Source organism: Phoenix dactylifera, chromosome 17 (genome assembly GCF_051530095.1).
Source record: "Phoenix dactylifera cultivar Ajwa chromosome 17, Ajwa_hap1_PhDact_Kaust_v1.1, whole genome shotgun sequence".
Classification (NCBI taxonomy): domain Eukaryota; kingdom Viridiplantae; phylum Streptophyta; class Magnoliopsida; order Arecales; family Arecaceae; genus Phoenix; species Phoenix dactylifera.
This window is the reverse complement of record NC_143206.1, coordinates 14555070-14571156: the sequence shown is the minus strand read 5'-3', so window position 1 is coordinate 14571156 and position 16087 is coordinate 14555070. Positions and strand designations below refer to the sequence as shown.

At 37.2% G+C, this 16087-nt stretch overlaps 2 protein-coding genes across 7 annotated transcripts; both read left to right on the top strand.

Moving 5' to 3' along the window:
• Nucleotides 1-1201: 1201 nt before the first annotated feature.
• On the top strand, nt 1202-4910 carry LOC103720648 (uncharacterized). 6 transcript variants are annotated; one of them, XM_008810460.5, is made up of 7 exons: nt 1202-1670; nt 2141-2827; nt 3064-3742; nt 3837-3937; nt 4033-4122; nt 4209-4336; nt 4566-4910. In XM_008810460.5, exons 2-7 carry the CDS (start codon nt 2156-2158, stop codon nt 4708-4710), a joined length of 1815 nt encoding a protein of 604 aa, XP_008808682.1. In that variant the 5' UTR covers nt 1202-1670; nt 2141-2155; the 3' UTR covers nt 4711-4910. The 6 variants fall into 6 exon arrangements, with proteins under 6 accessions (XP_008808682.1, XP_008808678.1, XP_008808680.1 ...); XM_008810456.5 differs by having other exon boundaries at nt 2096-2827; XM_008810458.5 differs by having other exon boundaries at nt 1207-1670; nt 2138-2827.
• Nucleotides 4911-7876: 2966 nt separating this feature from the next.
• LOC103720647 (uncharacterized) lies at nt 7877-15919 on the top strand. The gene is made up of 11 exons (XM_008810453.4): nt 7877-8039; nt 8444-8532; nt 10300-10521; nt 10621-10745; nt 11430-11551; nt 11658-11740; nt 12801-12944; nt 13558-13743; nt 13838-13932; nt 14028-14125; nt 15636-15919. Exons 2-11 carry the CDS (start codon nt 8500-8502, stop codon nt 15776-15778), a joined length of 1251 nt encoding a protein of 416 aa, XP_008808675.1. The 5' UTR covers nt 7877-8039; nt 8444-8499; the 3' UTR covers nt 15779-15919.
• The last annotated feature ends 168 nt before the right edge of the window (nt 15920-16087 follow it).

Sequence of the window (16087 nt, the reverse complement as noted above, 5' to 3'; positions counted from 1 at the left end):
ATTTTTGTACATGTACGTTTTCATTGAGAAAAAAAATATCTTATATTATAATTTTCAATAGCATTATGTTGGGAGCCTCCAATAGAATGCGTGTTGGCAAATTGTAATTTAGGAAACTAAATATACAATAATTCTTCATGTTTAAATCATCACAATACAAGCTATCTAGTTTCAAACCCATATATTGATCTCAGCAATTACTCTTGATACATGAGGCACCATCAGAATTCTCTTAAAAAACTATACCTTATTCTATCAACGGACAATGAGCTAAAAAGAGTTGCTAAAAAGTTAAAAACTAGTTTTATCAAATACCGATGAAAACTTTATCCAGCATAGAAAGTAGCTCTTTTTATAATTCAAACCCGTGATCTTTATATCATAAAAGTGGTTTAACCAGTGCACCAAGGTTCATCCTAAGCCTTAAAAAAGTACAAAATTTCATACATAAGCCGAGACTCCTTCTGGCCTCATATTATTATGTGTTTATCTATTTTGGAATATATCTCATATTCATTTTAGGGAAATGATAATTAATTTATTCTTTAACAAGTTTTGCTAGATCTAACGGTTCCACTTTTTCTGCTTGCATCTCCCGCTTCCTCATCCTTACGAGGGAAGCTACGGTAAAAGCTTCAATTGTTTAGAAAAAATATACAAAAAGTTTTTTTTATAAAAATACTTTCCTAAATATCAAATTTTGCATGAATATTCTTTCAAAATTGATATTTACATATATACCTTCGTTAAACACTTATTTTACTATTCTATATTTTTTTATTATTTTTATATATGTAGTTATGTACCCACACTATCTAAATTCATAAAAAAATAAATAGTTTTAAATTAAAATAACTAAAATACTCTTAATAGATAGATGCATAAAAAGAAATATTTATAAGACAATTACGATGGAGAACAAAAAAATAATTTCAAAATTTTATTTTATTTTTAATTAAAATAAATAATTTTTTATTAACGGTGTTAGAAGAACCGTTATATTAGGTGTATTTGTGTAAAAATATTATTTTATGAGAGTACAAAAATAAATATAACTTTTAAGAGGGTATTGATGTAAATTTAAATTTTTAGAAAGATATTCATGCCAATATATATATATATATAAAAGCATATAAAGTCGTCTGGCTGTGCCGACTTCAATGGAAACTTGTTAATTCAAAACGATCGAATAATTACACCCGCTTTGGGAGACTAAGCAACGACTCCTGCCGGGGAAAAAAAGGGAAAAAGAATCCTGGTACGCGTAGGAGAAGAGAGAGAGAGAGAGAGAGATGGAGTCCAGAGAAGAAAGGTCGAGATTGGGGCGTCCAACGACTCCGACTCCGCAACGCCCGCGGTGGGTTTGGTTTGGGGATGGGGTGGGAATAACAAAGAAGATGGCCGAATTTTTACCCATCATCATCATCGCTGTCGCCGCCTTTCCCGGTCCAAGGCGGAGGAGGAGACGGGAGCGCCGACCTCTCTTTAACCCTAACCCTAAACCAAGTTGATTGTTTTTATCCCAATTCCTCTCCCTCGAGTCCAGGCACATTGCTCCCGAATAAAATCCCTCTTTCGCTCAAAGTCGTCGCCTCTGTCGCTTCTCTCTCCGTTCCTTTGGAGCGCGTCTGGAGAACAGGTGACCTAGGGTTTTCGATTGCGCCGCAGAGGTAAGGTTGTTCTCCATCTGAATCGCGGGTTTTCTTGATTGTTTCGCGGTTTGGATGCGGAGTTTTCTTGATTCGTTTGTGTTTGTGTTTCTATCAGCGTCTCTTGCTTTTTGCGTCTTATGATCTGGATTGTCTTCCTCTCTCTTGGATAGCGATTCTTCGCTCAAGAAAAAAAGACGGGATTTTCTTCTGGACTCGTTAATTTTACTCGGTTTGGGCCAAAAGTTTCTTTTTATGGGTTTTGAAATATATTTTCTCGATATTTATCTTTGCTAGCCTGAAAATTTTAATTCTTTTCTCCAGGTGCATATCATAATTTTAATTGGTTTCTGGATTCAGCTTTTGATTTTGGTTCCTTTTTTACTACAATTTTTTTTTACACTGATTAATTACTTTTTTTGAATGGAATTTTCTTCGATTTACAGACAAGAGTGGGAATAAGTTTTGAGATCTTGATTGTGATTCAGTAGGTTGAAATCTTCCCAATGGAAAGTTTTGGGCTTTCTGGACGTGCTTTTGCAAGGAAACGGAGGAGTGCCACTGCAAGGCGGCCTCGGCTAGACTCGCTATTCACATTGGAGGCTAGTGATGCCTCACCTCCCTCATCCACACCATCTTCAGATAATGCTAGCAAGCTCTCTCCTGATGAGAATGCCGGTCCTGATGTCTCTTTCTGGAGGAAAGAATTTAATGGGAACAGCTCTACCCCAAGGATTGCATCAATTAACAAGATCGAAGGCTTGGCTGCCTCGAAAAAGCTAAAAAAAGATGATGAAAAGTTTGGAGATCTTGAAGGGCTCTATAGAAATTCCAGTCACAGGAGAACTGGGTCTGAGCTGAAGAGATGCAGTGAAGGTGCCCTCGCTCCAGCTAACTGGAAGGGTGCAAGCAAGGTTAAAGATAACTCCAAAATTCCATCAAGATCCCCTGTTAGCTACGCTGGCAAGGGTGGTGATGGAAATAATGTGGGTCAGTCAGTTGGAACTGCCAATGGATCAGCTGATAACAAGCTGAAGAAAGTGAAGCTCACGGTTGGCGGAGTCACCCGCACCATTCATGCAAAATCAAATTTGGCGAACGAGAAGAGTGGTTCATCATCTGCAAAGCCTCCACGTTCTTCAGATGCTCCACGGCATCGGCAGAAGCTGATTCTTCAGGTACTACAGTTGTTATTCTGCTGAATAATAGAATACTTTTAGTCTAAGAAGACAAACCGGAAATGTATTTGCCTTTTTTTTAGCAGCATCCTGAGGTTAAGTTGATTGAATGAATATGTTTCTGTTTCTGTTTCTGCTTAAAGTAATAACATGGATGCTTTAATTGGATGGTTTCTGCTTACTTAGAGATCATGCATTATGTATAATGACAAGATGTTGCCTTTTTTCTGCTGCAGGATACTTCGGATGATGACTATCCTCCACCTGAAAAAGGAAATGGCTTGGAAGGAGCTCCACAGAAAGATTTTGGGGAAGGCGTCATTTCTCATGGGGCAAAGGATAATTTAGGGGCCACGGTGGGAGAAGAAAGCCTGTCTGGAAAGCAAACGGATATGCCCCAGAGCATACCCTTCTCCGAGCCTGTTCGCAAAAGCAAGAGGGTGCCCAAACGACGAGTGTTAGATGATGAGTTTGATGATGGTAAAGAAGATGATGAGGTACGCTATCTTGAGAGACTCAGAACTTCTAAGATCAGCCCAGATTGCAGTGGTAAGCATGAAGATGATGGAGAGGAGAGTGTTAAGAATAAGAAAGTTTCTAAGGTATCTAAAAGTAGGAAGAGTGCATATCATGTGGATGAGGAGTATGGTTTATCACGATCAAAAAAGGACAGCAAAAGGAAGTCGAGAACTGTGAGGGAATCTGATGAGACAGATTATGTTGAAGATGAATTACCTGGTTCTGATGATGGGCCAGATGCCAAGAGAAAGAAGCACAAGAGGGAACCTGTAGATTCATCAATGGTTGCCAGATCTGAACCTCTTACCACTCGTCAGCGAGCCCTTCAATCTGGCAAAGGTGCTGGTGAGAGTTTGATCGAGTTCCCGAATGGGCTACCTGCTTCAACTCCAAGAAGTAAGCACTTGGAATTCCTGTATGCAGTTCATTCATCAATTGAACTTTTGATATTTGAGATAATATTGTGTCTGCATGCACGTTCTGATTACAGAACAAAAGGAGAAGCTTTCAGAAGTGGAGAAGCAGGCGAGGAAAGCTGAGGCTGCCCAGAGGCGGAGAATGCAAGTTGAGAAGGCAGCTAGGGAATCTGAGGTCCATCTGCTGTTTCCTGTTCTAGAGTTTCTTTCCATTTATGAACTTGCATCCTCTTGTAATGCGAAGTGACTTAACTAATTATAATGTTACAGGCTGAGGCAATAAGGAAAATATTGGGCCAGGATTCCAGCAGGAAGAAAAAAGAAGAGAAGCTTCGCAAGGAGCGTGATGAAATGGCACAGGTAAATAAACTGTACTAATGCTCTCAATTTGCTGTCCGCTAACTCATTAGCCTATACTTAACTTTTGAACCTATTGCTTTACTCAGAAGAAGGCTGCTGAATCTTTAATATTGGCATCAAACACTATCAGATGTGTTATGGGACCATCTGGCACGGTTGTTACATTTGGTGATGATGTAGGTCTCCCAAGTATATTCGACTCCAAGCAATGCAGGTTAGGATCTAATCTTTTGCTGAAGTTTCTAAAACCTTGTTTCATCTGATGCCCATTTTCTGATTTAAATTTGCATGCTTCTATATTTATAAGTTTATGCATGTTGCTGGTCATCCATGCACAGGGAGTGAGACTTTTATGTTTGCCTTAAAGCTTTATTCTACCTATGTTATACTTCGACATGTGTTGTTAACTAATTGCTTTTTTGGTTATTTTGATCCGAACTTAGTTATCCACCTCCACGAGAGAAATGTGCTGGCCCATCATGTACAAATGCATATAAATACAGGGATTCCAAATCAAATCTTCCACTGTGCAGTCTGCGATGCTACAATGCAGTGAAAGAACGAGCTCAGCCTGTATCAACATGTTGATGTCTTCCTCGTTAATGCATTTTTTGGTCTCTTTGCAGAAGCATGCAATCCTGCTGTTACCCTGATAGGTGTATAATCCACTTCATGTGAAAGAATGACATTATATTATTATTTTGAATGCATTAAGTTGGATTGTTTTTGAGCTTATTTAATCAAACATCGAGATAAAGGTTAATTTATGGCTTTGGCCTTATGAAAAAGTATACAAGTAATTAGCTTATTTAATCTGACAAACATGTGCTGCCTTATTGCCCTTGTTTGTTTCCATGAATTTGATTGGAGGTGAAAGTGATAATTTACGAAGTAGTAAACAAGGGTCACCTCTTTTCGTTAATACTTCTTGCCTTAGAGGATCTGGCTTGTGGAGCATCATTTGTCATAAGAATGGCTTATAGAACTTTCTTTACCTGGTTATGCCTTTGATTCAATCATATGAGGGTCATCACTTCTCGTATATCAGGTTGGTGCTATTGATTCCTTATAAATTTGAATGCGAATAAATTTGATTCCAGCTATGAGATCTCGTGATTTCTTTCTACAGGGTTCCATACTGCAGCTCGTTATTAGCAAATTGTTAAGTGAAACCGTAATCACTGAAACAAGACCGTTGCTTTCAACTTTGAAATTCTTACAGTATCAGTGTATGTTGGATTCTAAAACAATGTGTGGCAAATAAATTGGCTAAAATTAAGAGCAGAAAAAAATTAATAAGACCACTTCAAGAGTCATGAGAGATGAAAGATTGGTGCCGTCGGCTTGGGCGAATGCATATACTGGTTTGTCTTTGATTGACCATGTGAGATTTACATGTGTTCATTTTCATTCTCGGAGATATGCTTCCAGATTTTGAAAAATTGGAGTTTTCAAAGGAGGAAGATTGAAAAGTTGTATTCCCATAGGAATATGATTCCCACATTTCGGGTTCGTTTGGTTTGTGGAAAAAGAAGGGGAGAAAGTGTGGTCAACAGGAAAGTAACGAAATGCCCCTTGTTTGGTTGGAGTTTCCAAAGGGGGGAGACGGAAAAGTTGTATTCCCATGGAAATATAATTTCCACATTTCATGGAAAAAATTTTCCCATGAGAAACATGGGAAAGTTACTATCCCATGAGGTAGGAATCACTCCATTTTTACTTTTTTCCAAAAAGGCCCTTTAGTATTAAAGAAGCATTAAAGAGGTATTAAATACCTAATTTTTATTAAGGGCATAATAAGAATTATACATAACTTTCCCAGAAAGTGGATGGCCAACCAAACATAAGCACTTTGGAAATTTGTCACTTTCCCATGGTCAACTAAACATGTCAAAAGTACTTTCCTAGGCATCCTCTTCTTAGGAATTTGTTTCCGAGGAATCATATTCCTAGGAGGAAAAAATGCTTTATGCGAACCAAACGAGCCGTTCATGGAAAAGTCTTTCGCATAAGAAACATTGGAAAGTTACTTTCCCGTGAGGCGGGAATCACTCCATCTTTATTTTTTTCTTAAAAAGACCCTTTAGCATTAAAGAGGCATTAAAGACCTAATTTTTATTAAGGATATAATAGGAATTATATATAACTTTTCCAGAAAAGTGGATGGTCAACCAAACATAAGTACTCTGAAAATTTGTCACTTTTCTGTGGTTAATCAAACATGCCAAAAGTACTTTCACAGGTATCTTATTCCTAGGAATTTGCTTTCCAAGAATCATATTTTTAAGAGAGAAAATGCTTCCCGCGAACTAAACGAGCTCTTAAGGGACGAGCAAAAAAATGGATAATGCATTTTACAAGGAAATGCATATATCAACTCCCTTTGTCGTCTGTAAACCTGATGATTGATACTTCTTGAGTGCTTGCACGTGTATCCTAATTGTGAAATAAAAGTTAATAGCTTAAAACCTTTCCTCCAAAAACCCGCTAAGATAAGCTTGGTACTTCTCTCTCTCTATCTTATCAGAAATATCGAAATCCAATATAAAAAATAGATTTAATTATTTTGTTTTTATTTTTGAAATAAAGTTTTCTTCTATCTCCTTACAATCACTTTTCTTCTTTCTCGTAATCTCGTCTTTGCCCTTAGTGGTGCCCCCCTCGCTTGACCGGGCGAACTTTATGGAGTTTATCGGACGTCTCCATCTCCTCAAACTTTGTCGGCCATTCTTTCTTGTTCTTAGCTACGTCGCCATTGTCGTTTCTCTCCTTCTATCGCGGCCTTTGTTATTTTGAAAAAAAAGGAGCACATTTTTATTTTTAGAAATTTTAAAAAATAAAAATAAAAATTCTATTTTTTAAGAAAACAAAATGGTATGTACCTATTAAAACCAAGAGTTCTCTCTCTTCACCCGGGGGGGGGCGGGGGAGCGATCTAGCTAATTTTTTAGGTATCAGCAAGCAAAAAGAAAAATGCCATGATGGAAATAACATAAATACTTTTAGAACTCGCCTAATTCGCAAAAACAATTTGTTTTATCCACATACTTTGTTTTGGAAATCTGATTTCTGAGAATACAATGTCTCAGAAAATAATTTAGGTATATTTGGTGGCCATTTCAGAGTAGCTTATATTTAGTTGAGTATCTATTTTTTTGAAAAAATTGTGTAAAATGTATATTATATCTTTAATAAAGAAAAATGCCTTATCCATGGATTTGATGGCTTAAGGGTAGTTTTGAAAAAAAATATTCTAATTTTCAATTGGTGGAAAAATAATTTTTTCATTTCACTTATAGAATTTTGTTTTTTACGAAATATGAAAATCTTATTTCCTTAAAAATACTACTTTTTCATCTCTCTTTTTTGAAAACTCCAACTCTTTCTTCGTTTTTTCGTTGACCATATTTTTTCTCTTTTTTTTTATGAATCAAACAAGTTCTTAGTTTAATTGTTGTTTATCTACCGCACCAATCCCCACTTACCGCATGGTATATAGAAACACAATTCTAAGCACTTAGAAGTTGGACCGAGACGTTAAATTTTAGACCACGGGCCATTTATGTAGCCTTTCGATATTGCACATAACAGTACATGTAACCCTCGCACAAGAGAATGTTCCAACTCTTTTATGAATTGCTTGCATTGATATATATATATATATATATATATTGTTTTATGTCCTCCCCCATGATATTGGGCCCTTTCCATTGGGCCTCCATTCTCATGGCTTCTATAACCTTGGACAAGCCCACGCGAAGGCCCAACACTCACCGTGTCAGGAACCACGGGTCGGCTTCGCCGCCAAAAACCCCCATCGTCGAAGAATCGAGACACAGCGAGGCCGCAGCTCGGCTCCCCACTTGATAAAATCCATGGCAGGACTTTGAAGCAAGCCCGACCGAGATCGCTCCCTGGTAAACCCTACACCCCAACTCCATCTGTTCTTCTTTTTATCTTATATTTGGACGATCGCTCTATTCTTTTACTCCGTCTTTAATGCGCATGGGTTACAATTCATCACTGTTAATTCGGATAAGTTTTGCAATTTTTCCTGTCAAATCCTGACCAAAATCACCCCCAAATGGATGAGATACTTCTCGTGGGTTAGTTTTTAGTGTTGTTTTGATGACCAATGTCATGGTTTTAGTATAAAGGAAACATTACGTTTAGATTGCGACCGAAGTTCAGTGAGCACGCGAACATGAAAATACTCATTTATTAGAATCATGAAATTAGAGGACTGTTTCAAAAAAAGTTTCCTTTTTGATATCTTTTCTTCTTCTGCTTCTTTCTTTAAATAATGATCAGGAGTTTCCAGGATTCCTGAATGACCTACAAGGCTGGGAGTACCTGCTTAAAGAGAAAGATCAGAGAATGAAGGGTCAGTCCCATGAGAGTAGTAGACCGGTAAATTGATTACAATATATTTTCTTTTTATTTGATTCTTCCTATGCTTCAGTTTCAATTATAAAGTGCTGTTAGCAACTGCTTCTTTTGCTTTATGCTGTTTGATTGAAACTACTAAATTTGAAGAGGATTTTTGCAGCTGTTAAGGATGTTCTTGTTAAAGTTGAGGCTAAACCGTATATATCATCTCTTTTTTTTCTCTTTAAAAAATCTATACATCAAGGAATAATGATGCATGAGCTCAAATATGTTGAATAACAAAGAGAAAATAACTTCTGTAATTGAAATCATTTTCAGGACCACCTTGATTTTTGAGATTGATCCCTTACAATTGGGAGCTGAAAATATATGCCTTCCTACACCCTGTAAGAAAATTGATGTATTTGCAGAATAACCAAATTATACGCTGCAAAGCATTTGCTTGTGCAGCATGATGGTTCACCAGCTTGGGTCTTAAAATTAATTCTAAGTGATGTCTTGTGCAATGCCTGGTTAATTGAGCCAGAAGAAAGCATATTCTGGGTATGTTTTAGAACTCCAAATCTTAAACGCCTCCCTCCATAAAGAACAGAGTGACTGTTAATTGCTGTTTTCCTATTGTTAGATCAATCATATGTTCCATATTTTTTTTATGGTGAAATGAATCGTAGCAGTGGTAAGCGCATTCATCTAAGACCAACTAAGGTCTACATAAGTGGTCTGCCTTGCTGCTTGCATTGTTTCATGCCCATGTACCTTAGAAGCAAGAGTAGCTTTTAATGCTCTAGATTTTGACTAGTGGTTAAGTTCCTTTGAACAAGGAATGCTGTAATTATGTCTCCACCATTTTAGGTTGGTTTTCCCACACAACGAGGTGAGTCAAGGCAGCATTCTCTAAATGTTTTTACTATACACACAGCTCTATCTAGTTTTACTTTATCTCTCCTCTATTAACTGCTAAGGCCAATGCAGAACACTGAACATATGCAGTTTTCCTGAAAATGCCTATTGCTATGTTTAGTTTCATTGTAAAATTAGTTACTATCATAAGCAACAAGATATCTCGTGATTTTTAAGCTTATGCACATACATTGTCATTAATTGGCATTGATTGCAATCATCCTAAACATTTAGTTTCATCAAGCACTATCGTTTTATTCACATCCATTACTTTGGTCTTCTCCTCATCTTTTTAAATTGGTTAACCAAAATCAGAAACTTCACCACACCGAGGTATGTATTTCTCTATTACATCAAAATTAATTTATAGTGGTAAAAGAATAGTATGAAATATTAAAAAAAAATGTTTTTCATGAGTTGCCATTATTGACCTAGCATAGTAGTATCAACTCACAGAGGTCATAATTGATAGCACGATGAGTCCTCAGACTCAACATACTGGCTTAAGGTTTCTTTATTGCAGAGAACTTCAGGATGTAACTGCAAATGATGGCATTTTGCACTTTTTTGTTATGCTGATATAAATACACCAATTTTTTTACCAGAATTTCACTCATACATTTGTAAGTATGAATGAGGAAAAATACCTTCTTGTTAGGTAGTGCTGCTTGTACTTTGATTCCCCATGTTTGAATTAGGGGAAAAAGCTTTGATTTTGTTCTGATAATAAAAAATAAAAACTAATTAGAATGTAGTAGTGTTTAATTGCAATTTCTCTGTGCATGACATCTTCCCTCAAATCCAAATGGGCAGATCGTCAGTCATTCTACTATCTGAATAATATAGGGTGAGTTTACATTTAAAACAATGCAATGCTTCTCTTTGAAGGGATCCTTGAGGAATGCTGGAAGGGTTGATGTGCATAGAGGACCTCTGAAAAAGGTTCCTGCAGATGAAGTTAAGAATAAGATTAATGCTGTTTCAGAAGCTTCTTCCAGGAACCTTGATGAACGATACAATTATTTGAAATATCCAGATGCAGTCAGCCATATGTCTAGCAGCTTCTACAGCGAGGAAAAATTACCTGATGCGGCTTCGGAAAAAGAGCTCGTAGGCATAATAGTCTGATTATCTGCTGTTATGTTCTCCATTCTATGATATAGCTACTTTATGTGGAGCAAAACTGATTGCTTTTGTTCCTGCTTCCAGGGCAATGAGTATTTCAAACAAAAAATGTTCCTTGAAGCTATTGAGTGTTACTCAAGAAGCATTGCTTTATCCCCCATGTCAGTTGCTTTTGCAAATAGAGCCGTGGCATATCTCAAACTTAAAAGGCAAGGTTCACTTGACTTCCATCTTGTAATGTTTGTGTCTGATGTTTAAAACTGGCATATTACCTTGTGGCTTTGGAATCATGGTGTACTTCTTACATCCTTGTTTATCTAAACAGTCTATAGACAAAAAAATTTTATCTGTTGGAGGAATATCTGCCTTTCCATAGTAAAACACAAATCTAAAAATCCTCTATCGCCTAGTAACTATTCCTCACTGATAAAGCATTTCATTTCAAAACTTTTTTTTTTCTGAATCAAATATCGTAGTGGAATTTCGCTAATCTGTGACCAGAAGATCTAGCGCATTTCAGGAGTCTAATTTCTGAATTTTTTTGTGGTATGGTGAGCTAGTGTTTGATTCTCATGTTCTTTGAGATGTTAGGTTGATAATAATTTATTGTCTTTCAGTGGATAATGGAAATCATGTCAGAATGTCCATTTCACTGTGAATAGCCATGTGAGTAACAACTCTTTGAGTGATCATAAGAACTAACGAATCCAAGGAACAGCATTGTGGCTTATCATCATGTATCCATGATTATATAATTCCTTAGGGAAGATAAATTCAGCTGTCTTATATAGGTTCCTTCTGTCAATGAAAATATAAATCTAGTTTCCTGCATGCATTATGTCCTTGTGGTTTGGTTTCTGACTGCCTTTGGATGCTTTAAATATGTTCTTTAGATTTGAAGAGGCTGAGAGCGATTGCACTGAGGCCTTAAATTTAGATGATCGCTATGTTAAAGCATACTCACGTCGAGCTACAGCCAGGAAAGAACTTGGAAAACTTAAAGCATCCTTGGAAGGTATCTTAGGGTCACACTTAATCTCTCAATATGTGAAGCCCAATTTATGCAAATAAAATTTCAGCATCCTGTCTGTTGGCTGGTGATATCCAAATTCTGATCACAGATTCTGAGTTTGGCATGAGACTTGAGCCTAATAATCAAGAGCTCAGGAAGCAGTATACCGCGACGAAGGCATTGTATGAGAAGGTAAGTGTTTTTGTTTACAGAACTTTATAATATTGATGTTTTCCTTATCTGGCTTGTAGAACCACCTCTATAAAATCTTTAATACACTTCTGCATCTCCTAGGTAATATAATCATGATAAGGCTTTCCATGATGTGGTCTGTGTTTCTTCATTAGCAGCAGCTAATGCATACCCATGTTCTTATTGAATGCTTATCTTTAATTGCGGAGTATTAGATCAAATTGAGTCGTAACAAGGTTGTAATATCAGCTGGTCTCTTAGCAAGGTATAATTTGTAGTCAGTCCATATATCTAGAGATAAGAAGACATTGTCATATGCTTTATACTCTTCCAATGCACATGCACATGCACATGCTACACTCTTAGCATCGCACATGCATGGAAGCATGCAAACGTACACATTCATATAGGTACATGCATATTTACCTAACCAACAAGTTTTGTCCAAATTGTATCTATATGCCTTACGTTTATTTATCTTCTAGGAATTTGGAAGGTTTTTTTAGCATGATTAATTTAAATTTACTAAAACAGGAAATTTGCATGAAAATTTCTGGACCCTTAAAAACTATGTGCAAGGAATTCAAGGTATAGGTAATTCAGAAATGGGATCAAAAAAAGGTCACAGTGATCATTCAGACTCTAGTAATGCTCAAAAATGCAGCTGCAACTGCGCATGGAACCCAAACTAACATACCAAAAAATGATCTGGATATTTCTTTGATGTCTATTTGTGCTGATGACTTTTCTCATCTGTAAATGGAAAAATATAATTCATGAACTGCATGTGGTATTGCCAATGGATCAAATGAGAGTTACATGGTTAAAGTATATGTATAGTTGTGTCTTCTCACCCTCATATGTCATAAAGTTTACATGCCATTAGTTATCCTGCTACCAGTATATCTTACCCACTTGGGTCCATTTTTTCCTAATCACTTGTTACCGCATTCCTTATAAAGCTCTATCTGAGTGATTTATTAATTTAAATAAAGAATAAGATATCATGTTTACTGTTTCTCGTTATCCTAGGATTTCCTAAATTGTTGTGTCTTTGCAGGACAGCAAAGGGAAAACACATAATCAGCCTTTGATTGCTGTGAACGATACAGATAGTGAAAGTACTGAAAAGGAGACCAGAGAACGTTTATTGGATGAATCAAGGGAAGGAGCAGGACTCAGTTCCAGTAATGCCATTACCAAGGTATATTAGAAGCACAGTTAATAGATTTAGAAGACGAACTATCCTGTTGGTTTTAGAAACAAATGTGGACCCTGGTTGAGTACTAATTTTTCTCATAGGCATGCTCTCTCTTCTTTTATCTCACACCTTTCTCTTGCTTTGTCACTTGGGCTTCTCTGCTCACAACCCTACCTCTTCCTTCCCTACCACTTGGGTGGTGCAGCTGTTGGCAGCATCATTCTTGGTGTCCTTTCTCCTCCATCTGTTAGACCATCTATCTATTTCTGCCCTTTTTTTATGCTGACTGTTTTAAAATGCTACTCAGTTTCTCTGTCTCAAGATCTTCCAAGAGGGTGGTGTGAACATTAGAAACCTCCCCTGCCACCCCTTACCGTTACTTCCTTTCTCTGTGCACACACCTGCTGTCTAGCCTGACATGCTCCTTTGTCTAATTTGTTCTTACACCTTCCTTCATAGCCCTTCCATTTGCCCTACTCCATCTACTTCTTCCCTCCTCATCCCCTACTTTACCTCCTTATCATTGTTTGTATTATTTGTATATTTTTTATAAATTTCTCATAAAAAGTTTCTGGAATGTCTCTTATGTTCTGGTAACATTATGCAACTCAAACAGAAAGATCAAGTTGTTGGCCACAAACAAGAGCTGAAAGCATCAATGCAGGATCTTGCATCTCGTGCTGCTTCTCGAGTGATGGCCACTGCTGATAAAAGTATTACAGCACCAAAAACTGCTTATGAATTCGAGGTTTCTTGGAGGGCACTTTCTGATGATTATGCTCTGCAAACTCAGTTGCTGAAGGTTTGTCTTTTTCTTGTTTGCATTCCATCTAGGAAATTGTTTCAGATATTGATGTTTGTTTCTGCTATTGCCTATTTTTGACTTCTATCATCAGACAATCCTGCCAACTACTCTACCGCAGATATTTAAAAATGCACTATCTGCTCCAATTCTGATGGATATCATCAAGTGCATCACCACATTTTTCAAGTAAGTATTTTGTTTATTACTTCTTTTCCTGGGATGTAAAGTTCTACTACTTGTTGACATGTTATTAATTAATAAATTTTTTGCATTCGTTCCAGGGAAGACACTGAATTGGCTGTTAGTATTTTAGATAATTTGGCTAAAGTTCCTCGATTTGACATGTTAGTCATGTGCATGTCAGCTATGGATCGTTCTGGTAATTGTCCCCCACACCCCTTCTTTTGCAATGTTAACTACCATGACGTGTTAAACTTAATGATCCTAGCTTTTTATTGCCTCTCTTAATTAATTGTTCTACTGTCAAGGAACTGACATGCCAAGACATGCTTGAAATTCCAAATAGCACTAGATTGCATTCTTATCTGAATCAAATGTCTAGTCTGTTTATGTTTTCACGAAAATGGTTAAACTTAATACTTTTATCTTTAATTTAGTGTGGTCTTATTTCCTCCATGCATTTTACTCATGGTGACCATGTTCGCGATACTTTAGAGTATGCAAATCATCCTAGAGATGGTTTAATTCATGCTTCAAACCTTATCCACTTTTAGGGTTTAGTTCTGCAATGCACTAGGATAGAACTTTCGAGTATTCAGAGAAAAACCATTAGTTCTTGATTCATGACATGGATAACTAGACTGTTCTTCGAGACGCGAAGGGCAGAGCCTAGAATCAACCTTTTTGGGGCAGGGGGGGAAGTGAGCAGTGGATACCCATTTTCCTCGAGAAAGTCTTGACATCATAGTGAAAGAAACATGAGGAGGTTAAAGACAAGAGAGGCAGGTGTGGGGGAGTTAGAAGGCTGGGCGAAGGGAAAATATTTGGTGACACAAGTTACATGACAAAGTGGTTGTATAGCCCTGTTTTCATTTTTCCTATTGCACCATTTAAGTTGCTAAGGGAGAGTAGGACTGTTCCACATCGGCTCTTTAACCATTTATGTGAGATTATTGTTTTGTGCTAGCATTATTTTAGGAGTAGTTATAGGAAGAAGAGGCGGGACGGGATCTAAAGTCTAAAGAAGGGAGAATGTAGCATAATTGAAGGAGCCGCTAACAGATAGTTACACATTTGGAGGGGCTGACCAATCCAAAGTTGGAAATATTTCAAACTCTATGGAGGGCCAAATTAATGGGTATCCATGCCAGTACACTAGAATGCTAGGGTGACACTCACTTGGCTCTGCCTCTGTTTGGTGCAGACAAAAGGTACAGCTTAGGTGAATCATATTTTGTTAGGTAACAAGCATCTTTGGGAGCTCCTACTCAGAAGTAATAAACACGCATCGCCGTCCGCCAAGATATTGGAGCTTATAACTGTTAGAGCTTTCTGAGTTTGTAACTGAGCTTGCTTGTGAATTGGGACAAACCTAACCTACAATTACAATCTCTTTGCCTGGCGATTGCTCTACAACTTTTGAACGAGCTAACGAACATAAAATTCAGATGGATGTGTATAGCATATTGTTATAAGTTCTAAAGAGTCATGGTGTGATCACTCTGCATTCTGTGAGATTCAAAGTATGCAAGTTAGGTACATTTTTTGTAGTTTTTATTGCTCCTTGACAAAGTGTAGAAGTATCTGTCTCAGCCTGAACAGTAACTAGAAACGAACAATTATGTGTGCGAAGAACTGAGGATATATTAATGTTGGTGAATTCTACATGAAAAACATTGAGGCTAACAGGTGCTTGTTGCTTCCAACAGAACTCCGGCAGATATGGGAGGAAGTGTTCTCCAGTGAGGACATCGCAGCGAATCACATGGAAACACTCAGTCAACTTTGTTCGAGATACTGCTATGGAGACTGGCAGGATCATGTACATGGATCAAATGGTTGGCCCATATAGAAGCGATTCTACAAGTTCGTGCCAAAAGAATGTAATTTGTATGGAAGATATGGCTGCTGATACTTTTTAATGCTATGTGCTTTTTGAGAGAGACAATGTTCCATTCTTGAATTTACATATGAAATCTTTCTCTGGAATCAAGCATGCTCTATCTGTCCTACCTGTTTTATAGCATTCCTATCATGTCCTGATACAATGAAAAGGTTTTATACATGCAATCCTACAAGACATCAAATATTATATGTAAATTCCCAGCTTGTCATATCCTTCACATAAACCCCATAGAAAGATATTTTGTTTCACCCACAA